We start from the raw sequence: 12572 nt of genomic DNA, 5'->3' as shown, positions 1-12572 counted from the left end.
TTTAAAGAATAAATAGTCTGAGCTGTGTTAGGAAAAATCCACTTCAAATACTCAGATAATGCACTTATTTAACTGAAAAAATGAAGTGTGGAATGGGAGTTATCACACTGACACTGAATTACCTGGATAAAATTCTTACACTAGACAGTAGAGGAACTAGTGCATTGTTCATCACCGGCCACTTTATTAGGTATAAACTGCTAGTATCGTGTTGGACGCCCTTTTGCCTTCAGAACTCCCTTAATTCCTAGTAACAAGGAACAAGGTGCTGGAAACATTCCTCAGAGGTTCATATTCATACTGAAATAATAGCATCATGCAGTTGTTGCAGATTTGTAGCCCATCTGCTTGAAGGCTGGACGTGTTCAGAGGTGCTCTTCTGCAAACCTCGGCTGTAACGAGTGGTTATTTGAGTTAATGTTGCCTTTTTATCAGCTCGAACCAGTCTGACCATTCCCCTCTGACCTCTGGAATCAACAACACATTTTCGCCTACAGAACTGTTGCTCACTGGATGTTTTCTCTTTTTCAGATCAATCTCTGTAAACCCTAGAGATGGTTGTGTGTGAAAATCCCAGTAGATCAGCAGTTTCTGAAATACTCAGACCAGCACGTCTGGCACCAACAACCACATTCAAAGTCACTTAAATCACCTTTTCTTCCCCATTCTGATGTTCAAATTGAACTTCAGCAGATCATCTTGGCCATGTCTACATGCCTGAATGCATTTAGTTGCTGCCATGTGATCGGCTGATTAGATATTTGTGTAAAGACGCAGTTGAACAGGTGTATGATAAAGTGGATAGTGTATATTGCGTAATTTGGGACACACCATGTTTCTCGTATCACATTTTCGTAAAGGGTTAGTTCACCCAAAAATGAAAATTCTGTCATTTATTACTCACCCTCATGCCGTTCCACACCTGTAAGACCTTCGTTAATCTTCAGAACACAAATTAAGATATTTTAGTTGAAATCCGATAGCTCCATGAGGCCTCCATAGGGAGCAATGGACACTTTCTCTCTCAAGATCCATAAAGGTACTAATAATATATTTAAATCGGTTCATGTGAGTACAGTGGTTCAATATTAATATTATAAAGTGACGAGAATATTTTTGGAGTGCCAAAAAAACAAAATAACGACTTGTTTAGTGCTGGCCGATTTCAAAACACTGCTTCAGGAAGATTCGGAGCACAAATGAATCACCATCATCATATATGCTGTGATATAAAATGTTAAAAATGTAACTGGAAACTCTTTACCCTTGGGCTCAAGCATTTCAAGACATTTTAGTCATCCTTTGAAAACAAATCTGTTGCTATGGCTACAAACTAAAGATATATAATATATGTATGCAGCTTTGGGATTGGCAAACCTGTGAGTGAATGAGTCCATATACTGTAACTGCTTTCAAAACTTTTATTGCTTCTCTTAAGTTTCTTTAAAAAAAAAATTTGCACACAAATGACTTGACTTACAAATAGCACTATGATGAATTGCATGATGAAGGGGGAGATTTTTTAAAGCTTGGGATAAAAAAAAAAGATTGAAAGGCCAATCTGAAATTGGCATGCGCATACTGTCACTTCATGAAAAAGGTGTAATTTGAAAATTGTAAATGGGTCTGCTAAACTTTTCAGCTATCCTCCCAATATAGATACAGATTCTTTCTCTCTGTCTTCACACACACTCACACACGCATACAGTCTGAGGGAGTGATAAAGTGCAGAGTGTAAAAAGCATCAGACTGGCTGACGCAGCAGAGAATCAGAGATGCCGTTCGCTTCAGAGATGACTGAACTGTGATGGTTGGGGCTCTGGTGTGTTTTAGCAAAGCATATGTAAGATTAGAGTGTTCTAGAAGCACATGATGGTTCAGCTGCAAGTGGTACAGTATATCAATGTAAATTCAAGTTTAAGAGTCCAGAGTGGTGGAGGAGGAGATGTCATCACAGAGCTCATCGAGAGATAGGTGTCACTGAAATACTCTTATAAAAATAAAATCTCTTTCCGTCCGGTGATACATCACAAAATTGCTTTCTAACCCAAAATTGCATATAAAACCTACCTTTACAAAACATCCATTTGTTTAGAGCTTATAACATTTTTCCAAAATATCTGAGACGACAATAAAAAGGGCTGGCATGCTGATGTCAGTTTTTAAAAAAGTACAAAAAGCCATTACATATAAATATGAATATGTACAACACAAGCCCTTGGGGAAATTCATTTTGAATAATTAACATAATTAATTAGGGCAACTGTATCTATGCCTCTAATGATAACGTCAAACTATTTTATATGAAATGGCTCACACTATGGAAGGAATTATTCATTGGAAACAGATGGATATTTATGCCACATTGTCTTTGCCAAAGCAGTAAAATAACAAAATTAGCAGCTGCCAAAACACCCCCTCACAAAAACATTATTAAAGGAATATTCCTGATTCAATACAAGTCATATCAACAGCATCTTTGGCATCATGTCGATTTCTACAGAAAAATAGTTTGATTCATTCCTCATTTTGTTACAGAAGAATATTTTTTTTTTGTACGTTTGCCCCATAAAATTTTTTTTCATAAGCAGTGTATAAGTCAAAATAATCCCTGCAGTAATCAACAGCATGCCATTATGTAAGCCTTTTCCGCCACTAAATAAAATGTAAAAAAGGTAATGCCAACTTTTTATCTCACAATTCTGACTTTATTTCTCAGAATTACGAGTCAGAATTGTGCAAATATAAAGTCAGAATTGCGAGTTATAAAGTCAGAATTGCGAGATATAGTCACAATTCGGACTTTTTTTCTCGCAATTGCGAGCTTTTATCATGCAATTCTGACTTTATATCTCACAATTCAGACTATTTTTCTCAGAATTGCGAGATATAAATTCACAATTGTGATTTATAAAGTCAGAATTGCGTGATATAAACTCACAATTGTATTTTATAAAGTCAGAATGCGAGATATAAACTCACAATTTTATATCACAATTCTGACTTTATAACTTGCAATTGTGAGTTTATATCTCGCAATTCAGAGAAAAAAAAAATCAGAATTGTGAGATATAAACCCACAATTCCCTTTTTATTTTTTTTTCATTTCATGGCAGTCGGAAACAAGCTTTCATATGCCATAGATGATTTTAACATGTATTTAGCTCAGAATATTGCTTTATAATATAATAAAGGGCCTTGAAGACTGATGTGAAGTGCCAAAAGACAACTAATATATCTTGTGGGGGCTAGTAAAGAAATGAAAATGTTGAATGATGAATAAATCTGGGCACCAGTAATGACTTTCAACACCTTATATGTCCAGGGAACTAAAAGTCTTCAATTTACTGTAATAATAAAGCATAAAAACAGTTTGACGCAAGCGTGGCATTACGGGACAGTTTCCAGGGGTTAAGGCACTCGAGTTTGGGATGTCTTCACTGGTTCAACAGCAGACAATAACTTACAAATGTCCCCCATTCGTGGTGAACCAGTGTTTTGGCATTGCATCATGTGGAAAGGAAATGCACATTAATCCTTTGGTTCTCCATGGATCTTCTCAGAAGCCTTAGCAGGTACAGGTAGGTAATTGTGAGAATGTCAATCTTGGGGTACCATCCTCCATCTTTTATTTCTCTTAAACCATCTTTTAGTACATGGGACCTTTGGGAGACGGGCCCTTGGGATTGTACTCCACAGGCATACTCATGCAGTCTGATGGGTGACAACGGCCATCTTTTCCCTTCTGTCCAGAGGGTCCTGGAGGTCCAGGAATCCCGGGGATGCCCTGCTGACCTGAAGGACCTGGTGGTCCCATCTTACCATAACCAGGAGGACCAGGAACACCTTAGAGGGATGGAAGGAATGAGAAAGAAATTACAGTATGACAGAAGAATAAAGTTGGGAAAATGACCTCCATATTTGAAAACTGACCTGGAGCACCCGGAGGGCCACTGTCTCCCATCTCTCCTATACCCTTATCTCCTTTCTCTCCCTTTACACCAGGGGTACCTGGGGACACATATGAAAGCATCCATATGGAAGACTGGGCAAATGGAACATTGGAGCGCTGTAGGAAACATTAGCACATTAGTTCCTCTTACCAGGTGGACCCATGGGTCCCTGCCTTCCTTCACGGCCGATCTGCCCAGGGCGGCCCGGCATCCCCGGGGGACCTTGGATACCTGGATTTCCATCTTTCCCTGGGGGTCCTGGTCGGCCAGGGGATGAAACCATCTCCACAGGCATCTGCATTCGTGACATGTAGTAGCCCATGCGCTCTGCGGGAACAAATAAACTTCGAAAACCAACCAAGACACTTTCTCTGTGAAATAAACCATCTAAAAATACAGTTCAAGTGCATTTTTCAGCATTCAGATACGTATGGTCACTAAAGTTCTCTCACCGTCAAAGATCTTTATGACCTGCTGTCTGATGAAGGATTTTAAGTCATCATAGTTTACAACAGCCTGAAAAAAAACAAAAACATTTTGAAGTTAAAATACTCATATACTGCATATACTATTCAGCAATAGTCAGTTTCTGTCAATTAATAAAAGTAATAAAACTCTGCTTCACTCTGAAATACGCAGAGTATATATATACACATACATACATATTTTAAGATTAAATCACAGTCTTTGTGATACACTAAGCCAATATATCACAATTGTGGTTTTGTCCGATTTAATCATGCAGCCCTACTGTGTGCCATCACTGAATAAGCCTCACATCATTCCCTGGGATTCCTGGTGTTCCGGGGGTACCAGCTGGTCCAGGTGAACCAGGGCTTCCTCTTTCGCCACGGGGTCCGGCTGGTCCTATGATCCCTTCTGGTCCTTTGGAGCCAAAAGCAAAGCCTCCGCCTGGTGGGCCGGGACGTCCGCGCTCTCCCGGGGGTCCCCTTTGCCCTGCAGCCCCTGATTCACCCTGGACAGGATCAAAGGAGCAGCTGTGATTTATCACACAGGTGACTCTAGGACAATGACCACAGGCTACTCAATGATCCCTGTAATAGCACTGCATAATAGGCTTTATATAGAAACTCAGCACTATACAGTCCACAAAACAAAAATGTTCAAGGTCCATCCTATCTACTTTTATGATAAGGGTGACTAGCGTGAATACAGTGAACGCTATAATTATGGCCTATTTCATTCTGGTTTGCATTCAGTTGTAAATTTTCTACATCCTGAAAAGCCCTCTGCTGGTTATATACTCTTATATAACTATTTTTTTTTGTAAATTAGCTGTTGATTAATCAATATAGCTTATTCAGGGTAGACTACAGATGATTGAGGGATAGCTTTAATGGCCTGTATTGTAGTGTTCCTTTGCTTTTAAAACATTGAAAATGTGGAGTATGACAGTATAATGTATTGTGCTGTGCTGTACTTCTGTCCCTCAGAGCTTTGTTTTTATTCACATCAAAATAAATATGCTATTGATTCCTCACAAAACTCCATTTTACTATGTACACTGTAGTAAAATAAAAGTACATATATGTCCCGAATCGTCACGGTTCGGTGCATACAGTCAGACAACGAATACAGTCAGTCACAGGGAATCCACACTCCAATCCAGAAGGGGGCGCGTGTGGTAATGCAACGCTGTTTGCTAACCGGCACAACAAGAAAAAGAGCAGAAGAAGAGATGATCTCTGCATAGATATGTTTACGTGTTATCTTTCAAACAGTGTTTCAACTGCTTTATTTTGTTGTTTTTGTCATTTTTATTCGTTTTTTAAATGATTTTTTTATTCTTTTTTAAAAATGTATATTTAGCTTTGATCCATTTTTATTTAATTTAATTTAATTTTGGTACTTTAACTTCAGCTTATTTTATTGCATTAATAAAAGATATTTTCTTTTAGTTTTTTTTTTTTTGTTGTTTTATTTTAATTAACCAAAATGTTTCTTTTTAATAGTTTTAGTTTTTTAGTAGCTAAGCAAGATTTTTTCACTGAAATCCATGGCTCATTTAGAAAATGGCCTAAAATAGACAAACAAACAATTTTTCTGTTTGTTTTTAACTCTGCATTTCATGTCTTCTTTTTGTATATATATTTAGTTGCTGCTGTTTATTGTTATGTTTTCAGTTTGGCTTTATAAATTATGACCTTGTCTAATTTCATTGGCTGCACTTAGTACTAACTTATCTCTTCAAATGTTGATTAATGCTAATAGTTGTATTAAAATATGTTTAAATATCACAAAGAGAAGATACGGTGGCCGTCTGGCTGACACGAGACAAAGATGTCGTCTGAGACAGTAGAGAGTATGTTAGCCAGTGAAGAGGTTTCTTCTTACTTCTAACAAACAAAGAACGGTCTCTGCTGCTAATAAACCAGACAACCACTACTACTAATACTTCATCATGCGTATTCAACATAGTGAAGATACAAGCTGCCTCTAAAAACACAAACTATTTAGAAGAACAACAACATAGTAATGAAACGTGCTCTGCAGAGTGTATGCCCATTTAGGGCTGCTGTAGCCGGCGGAAAATGACAACTTGACATGAAGGAGGGACCCGCGGTGTATTTAGATAGAAGTGGCTCATTCTAAGGTAATAAAACATAATGGTTCATTATGTAAGGTATTTATACACCACTGAAAACATAGTTATGTGTATTATATTGCATTTCTGTCAATAGATCCTCCCAAAATTTACACATTGCACCTTTAATAGCTTCAATGTAGCTACTTTTTGCTAAAGTGTAGTTTAGGGTAGGGCAGTTTTAATATTTTAATTTATAAGCAGCTTGTAAAGCTACAGTTTCAAGTAGCATTCCCAATACTGATGTTGTACATGTAGTAGTCGAGTCACTTGTTTACACATTTAAGGGCTTCTGCTAATGGGTCGGGGGAAAAGCACTGCTCTCACCTCATTCAAGCCTAAACTTCAAAAACCTGACAATGCTGTCCTGTCACAGTGACAGATAGAGGCTCCTGTATGGCTTAATTACGGAGCATAATGGTGTCACTATGTAAGCTGAGAGTGGTGTTCAAACAGGCTACTGTGGCAGATGAGGGAAGGCAAAGTGAGGTTAGATAACAGGCTCTTGTGATTGCAGATGGAGCCACCTGACAACTTCATTGTACAAATGTAAGCACAAAAACTAACAGGGTGTGTTGAGCACACATTGATGGGAGGGGGAAACACTCTCTTATGCCTGAATAAGATGTATCCAAATGCATGTGAAAAGATGACAGCGTTCAATGGTGCAAAGACATTAATAACAGAGATGTGAAAACAATGCACCTTACCTTCGGTCCCTGAAGACCGGGTTCTCCTGGCAGGCCTGGGGCTCCCTGCGGTTACAAATAATTAGAGTGAAACTGGGACAAGTAGTACAGAGTTTTGCAGTAATAACCATTGTGTCTCTGCACAAGAACATACCTTTATCAATTACAATGTGGCCATATTTCAATTATGAATGTGTAAATATACAGTAATTAATTAACCAACCTGATTTAATTATGTTTCTAGAAAGTTTTTAGAATTCTAAATAAAACAGCTGGCATTTATCTGTTGATCGGAAGTAATAGTAATCCAATTAAGCTTCTAGAAAGTTTTGAAAATTTAGCAATAAAACAGCCAAAAAGAGTACGAGTATGTCCGAATACATACAGTAGTTTTCAAAAAAACAAAAAGTCCCCAGATGACCTACTACTTCCACCTACTGTAGATTCTAGAGTGGGCATTCGATGGAAACTTTACTATCCCATGAGGCCACAGGAGGGGATTTATGAATGGCAGTGGTGAAGCAATGCAACTGATGCTGGTAGGTCATGTGACAGGAACAACATGCCAAATGTAGAACGTCTGAATTTCATTCATACTACCCATATTCATACTATATAGAACATACTTTTTCTACGATACGCGAGTTTGGATGCAGCAATTTTTTGAAAACAATACCGTTATTGTCTCCTTGTAAACTACAAAAATGAGAATTTGTGAAAATGGTGACGTCATGTGCATGTGTATTACATGTTCAGTCAACAGGTGCGTAGTGTTTCTTTACAAACTGACGTCGCCAACTACTGGCCTGGCACGGATAATACAGCGTTTTTAGTCGTTTTCGCAGATCAATGTGACTGGGGATAATTTTGACATTATTGTTGTCTGTATGACAAAAATGCAAAGGAAAAACTGGCATTTATCCGTTAATCGAAAGTAATAATAATTCAATAAAGTTTCTAGAAAGTTTCCAGAATTCCGAGTAAGACAGCTGGCATTTACCTGTTTTAATCTAAAGTTTGTGTCATGTAAACACATTACTAAAAATTCACTGTAACTGATTATATCTGTCCAAATTTAAGTAATTCTGTTTTATATGAGGGAGAGGCAGTGGAAAAAATCCAACAGTCAAACACATTTTTGTACCAACTGGGATACAGATTCTTTGGAATGATTGACATGTTTACAAAGTTGTATATTGTGTTTTTAAGGTCGTATACTGATGCTAATAAAGGAGACACTTACGTCTTTACCCGCCGCTCCATCACTTCCTGGTTCACCCTACAGAAAAAAAGTGTTTGAAAGAATAAATTAATAACAATCTAAAAAAACTTATGGTAAATATTAATGTAAACAAACTAAGTTTAGCTACTGACCATCTGCCCTGGATGACCTGGCATCCCTGGAGGGCCAGGTAATCCAGCCTGTCCTCTCTCTCCTGCCTCACCTTTTTCTCCCTTAATGCCCTAGTAAAGAACAAAAACCCACAGCATTCAACAAAGACATGAAGCATTCAACTCATTAAAAACATCACTGACACATTATCGGTTTCAGAAGAGAGTTTTGCTCACCACTCCAGGTGCCCCAACTGGTCCCGGTGGCCCTGAAGATCCGGCAGCACCCTAGAAATTTCCAATTGCAAGCATTATGCCATCACATTCTTAATGGATTTTTCTGTACACTACTGTTCAAAGCTTTGAGGTCTGTAAGATTCCCTTTTTTAATACTTTTATTGCAAATGGTTGCTGAAAATTCAGCTTTGAAAACATATTAAAATAGAAAACTGTTCTTTTAATAAATGAATGCCGCCTTGGTGAGTACAAGAGACTTTTTTCAAAAATATTTAAAAATCGTTAGATTTTTGAATGGTAGTGCATATGTACAAACTAAAGGAGAGATTATAAAACATTTCAAATACTTACCATATGTCCTGGAGCTCCAGGTGGTCCTTGAGGTCCAGGAGAACCAGGATCACCCTGAAATGCAAGTAAAATCCAGATATGTGTCAGATCACAATTCATAGCATGATGCAAGTATGTGTTGCATTCTCAGGATTGCTGGCGGTGCCATATTTTATATTTTAAATATTGCCGCCGCCACCTTATTTTATTATGGACATAAGCGTAAATTGTCTTCTAATTACTATCATGATAAAGCATATGTTTAAAGTTGATATTCCTGAACAAATCAGTTAAACATAAGTATGCCTCTTCATCTCTGTTTGAATAGAATAATGAAATGGCTTGGCAAGAAAGAGCTAACTCAGTCGCTCCCTTGAGTACTGAGATTTGTTACCGCAACACATGACAACACACATTAGGAATGTACAAACGGATCACATGCTTGCAATACATTGGCCAAGCATTTGCATCTTTGTTTGCTTACTTACATAGAGTATATTTCTGGTTTAAGGGTGCAGAAAGCATTCTTTCGTGATCTGAAATCTATAGAGCATTTGTAGAGAAATCTATAGCACATTTAAAGGTGCAGTGGCAATATATCTAATAGAAGACAGCTTACCTCTAGACCAGGCCTTCCTGTTGCTCCAGCTGGTCCCTGAGGCCCTCTATCTCCCTACAGATAACAATGAGGAAAAGAGATGGGTAATGCAGCATAAGAGAAAAATAAATATGTAAAAAGACAAGTTTAAAAAAAATAATGATTGTTTCCGATCAGTTTTCTTATAGTCCCACCCAAAGCTTACGCCATAGGTTGAGCTCAAAGTTGACATGTTGGGCCATTTAAACAGACAGAATAACATAAACAGTGCAGTAATTACACTTTTCAGCTCATGTATTTGTGGTTGTCTCTGCTCATTAAGAGAAAGTATTACAACATCAAAACATTACACACATCAGCTTTACAGATAGGATCAATGGAAACTTTCATCTTTTATTCATTCATGCACTAAACTTTTCAAATAGAAATAATGACAAGGCTATGAAACTCAAGAAAAGGCTCGTACTTTCATTCCTGGGAGACCTGTGTGCCCTTTGATGCCCTTGAAACCCTGGAATGAGAAACAGTTATACAGTGAGCCTCTTCCAATCAGAGAAGTCCAAAGCAAGTCAGGCTCCTCCTTAGAGACACTTAATTAAAGTTGACTTTGTTCTTTGTTCCAGGCTTTGTTCCAACTGTTGATTTTTGTATTCATGTGTCACTGATAAAATCTACAATGAACTTGGAAAGTGAAAACGAAGAAGGAAAATATGGCACGGTTAATACCGGTATTCCCCTGGGTCCGACAGGGCCAGCTGGTCCTGGTTCACCCTGTGTGATTGTGAGAATAAAACAGAGATGGAGAAAAATATAAACAACTGCGATAAAAACAAGACAAATTAATATATATTATATAATATATATATATATAGTATATATATACACATACAACAGTTCTTTCTAGTTCTCAAATCTGATTGGCGGAGAGCCGTGTGATATTCTAGTGATAACAGCACTCCTACCTTTTCACTGTTTGTATCACTACGCTTGAAGCAACTGTCATGGCGGCTGAGCAAATCCACTGTATTGTACAAATACTACACTTATTGTACCACAAACTGTAGTTTTAAGAGTTTTTAGGTGAGAATAAAGTTGTTTAGACAGGAATTATGTGATTCATATTTAATCATAGCACCTATTTTAATATTTGTGTTGATGCTTTCACAGATGCGAGCTCCAGGCCGTCAGCGGCCATTCAGTGCTCGTGTATCCGCCGAGAACAGCTTCATATCAGCCAGTGCTTTGGGGATTTGATGCTGGCTCTTATAGTGGTTAAAAAGTAGGTATAATTAATTTTGGGTACGTAAATTACGGGCAATCTTTAGTCTTATTAATCTATTACTTGCTCCTCAGCAAATCGAATTGGGCTATGATAAATTTAATAATTTAATATAAAGGCTATATTTGCATCCTGTAGAGCACTGCTTTTGTACTTTTGTTTGACTGAACTGTACAATTGTGTTTATTTCCTATTGTCATTTATAATGGCTATTGTTGTTAATTTAAATATTGTTGTTCAATAAATATTATTTTATATAAATAATATATTGTATTTGGTATTGAGAAAGGGTCCATTAGTGCATAATATGGATTGAGTGAAAGTTACATTAATGTGCCATTAGATGGCGGCAAACTTTACAAGTGCGTTCACAGTAGGTCGCAAGAGACTTTTCAATTGAAAGGGACTTTTGTAAACAAAGGATGTTGTTTTAGCACTGTTATGGAAAATTCCCTCAACTGTAAAAAGGACAAATACAAAGATCGCTTTCCTCAGCGGACATTCAAACGGATTTTTAAAATGGATATAATATTATGGATATTGACCTGAAGAATGAATGTTATATCAGACACAGGTAATGCTTGCTCGGGCAATCTCTCTCTCTCTCTCTCTCTCTCTCTCTCTCTCTCTCTCTCATTAATACTGTACAAAATTCAATGAGTTTCAATGAAGCGACTCAACATTCATTTCTAGCTCTAAAGTGATGTTTTAGAATTAGTAACGAAGGCTTGTTTAAAATGTGAACTTGAGATTTGAATCCATGGCAGAAGGAAGTAGTTCTGCACAAAAGAGGGTTTAAAGACACTCCGTTGTTATTTATTATTTATTTACACTCTCGTGCCGTCGAACTGTTGTATAAATGCAATATTACACTTGTAGCCATGTGATATGGCTGTATATCAGCATGCTGTGATTACCTACTGCCGAATCACAGCCGTGCTGATATACAGCCATATCACATAGCTACTTGTGTGATATTGCTCATAATATATGTGTGTATATATATATATATATATATATATATATATATATATATATATATATATATAGCAAAAATACAATACATGTGGTTATATTTATTTTTTTTCTTTCCTGACCCTTAAACCTGGTTTTCCATCTTTGCCATCTAGTCCTTCCATTCCAGGTGGTCCCTTTAAACAAACACAAAATGCAAAGCAAAACAAAATGATTGTTTAGTCAAAGTTTTAATTATTACAGAGACATGATAGGCTGAATGTTTGCTGTAATAGGAGTCTATCCAGAGGATTCTAATACTCACAGGCATGCCTGGGGATCCGGGTGATCCTGGGGGACCTGTGGGTCCCTGTGAGCCCTGAACTCCAGCAGTACCCTAGTGGAGTACATAAAGTAAGGTGAGTGCTTTATAGAGGAGCATCTACATTCCACATATGGTGAATGTTAATGGTGAATCATCCATCAAATGTCATTGCTCTTATATATTTATATCTGACGCGAGTGAGGAATGTCATCTATGTGGTATAATTTCATTCATCAATGTATGTTCAAGCATTATAGAACTGTCACTTGC

General features: G+C 37.4%; 1 protein-coding gene across 3 annotated transcripts in view; it reads right to left on the bottom strand.

The window, feature by feature from the left end:
• Window positions 1-2989: 2989 nt before the first annotated feature.
• col16a1 (collagen, type XVI, alpha 1) overlaps window positions 2990-12572 on the bottom strand; it is a 101403-nt gene continuing 91820 nt past the window's right edge. For all 3 annotated transcript variants that reach the window (XM_067361395.1, XM_067361397.1, XM_067361396.1), the window contains 15 exons: window positions 12303-12374; window positions 12121-12174; window positions 10471-10515; window positions 10211-10255; window positions 9766-9819; window positions 9168-9221; window positions 8817-8867; window positions 8622-8711; window positions 8491-8526; window positions 7269-7313; window positions 4732-4929; window positions 4406-4469; window positions 4104-4280; window positions 3934-4011; window positions 2990-3846 (listed from right to left, as the gene is read on the bottom strand). In XM_067361395.1, the coding sequence (XP_067217496.1) occupies window positions 3650-3846; window positions 3934-4011; window positions 4104-4280; window positions 4406-4469; window positions 4732-4929; window positions 7269-7313; window positions 8491-8526; window positions 8622-8711; window positions 8817-8867; window positions 9168-9221; window positions 9766-9819; window positions 10211-10255; window positions 10471-10515; window positions 12121-12174; window positions 12303-12374 (1260 nt within the window). In that variant the 3' untranslated portion in view covers window positions 2990-3649. The remainder of the gene's footprint in view (window positions 3847-3933; window positions 4012-4103; window positions 4281-4405; window positions 4470-4731; window positions 4930-7268; window positions 7314-8490; window positions 8527-8621; window positions 8712-8816; window positions 8868-9167; window positions 9222-9765; window positions 9820-10210; window positions 10256-10470; window positions 10516-12120; window positions 12175-12302; window positions 12375-12572) is intronic.

This window comes from Chanodichthys erythropterus, chromosome 15 (genome assembly GCF_024489055.1).
Source record: "Chanodichthys erythropterus isolate Z2021 chromosome 15, ASM2448905v1, whole genome shotgun sequence".
NCBI lineage: Eukaryota > Metazoa > Chordata > Actinopteri > Cypriniformes > Xenocyprididae > Chanodichthys > Chanodichthys erythropterus.
This window is presented reverse-complemented; position numbering and strand designations above follow the sequence as displayed.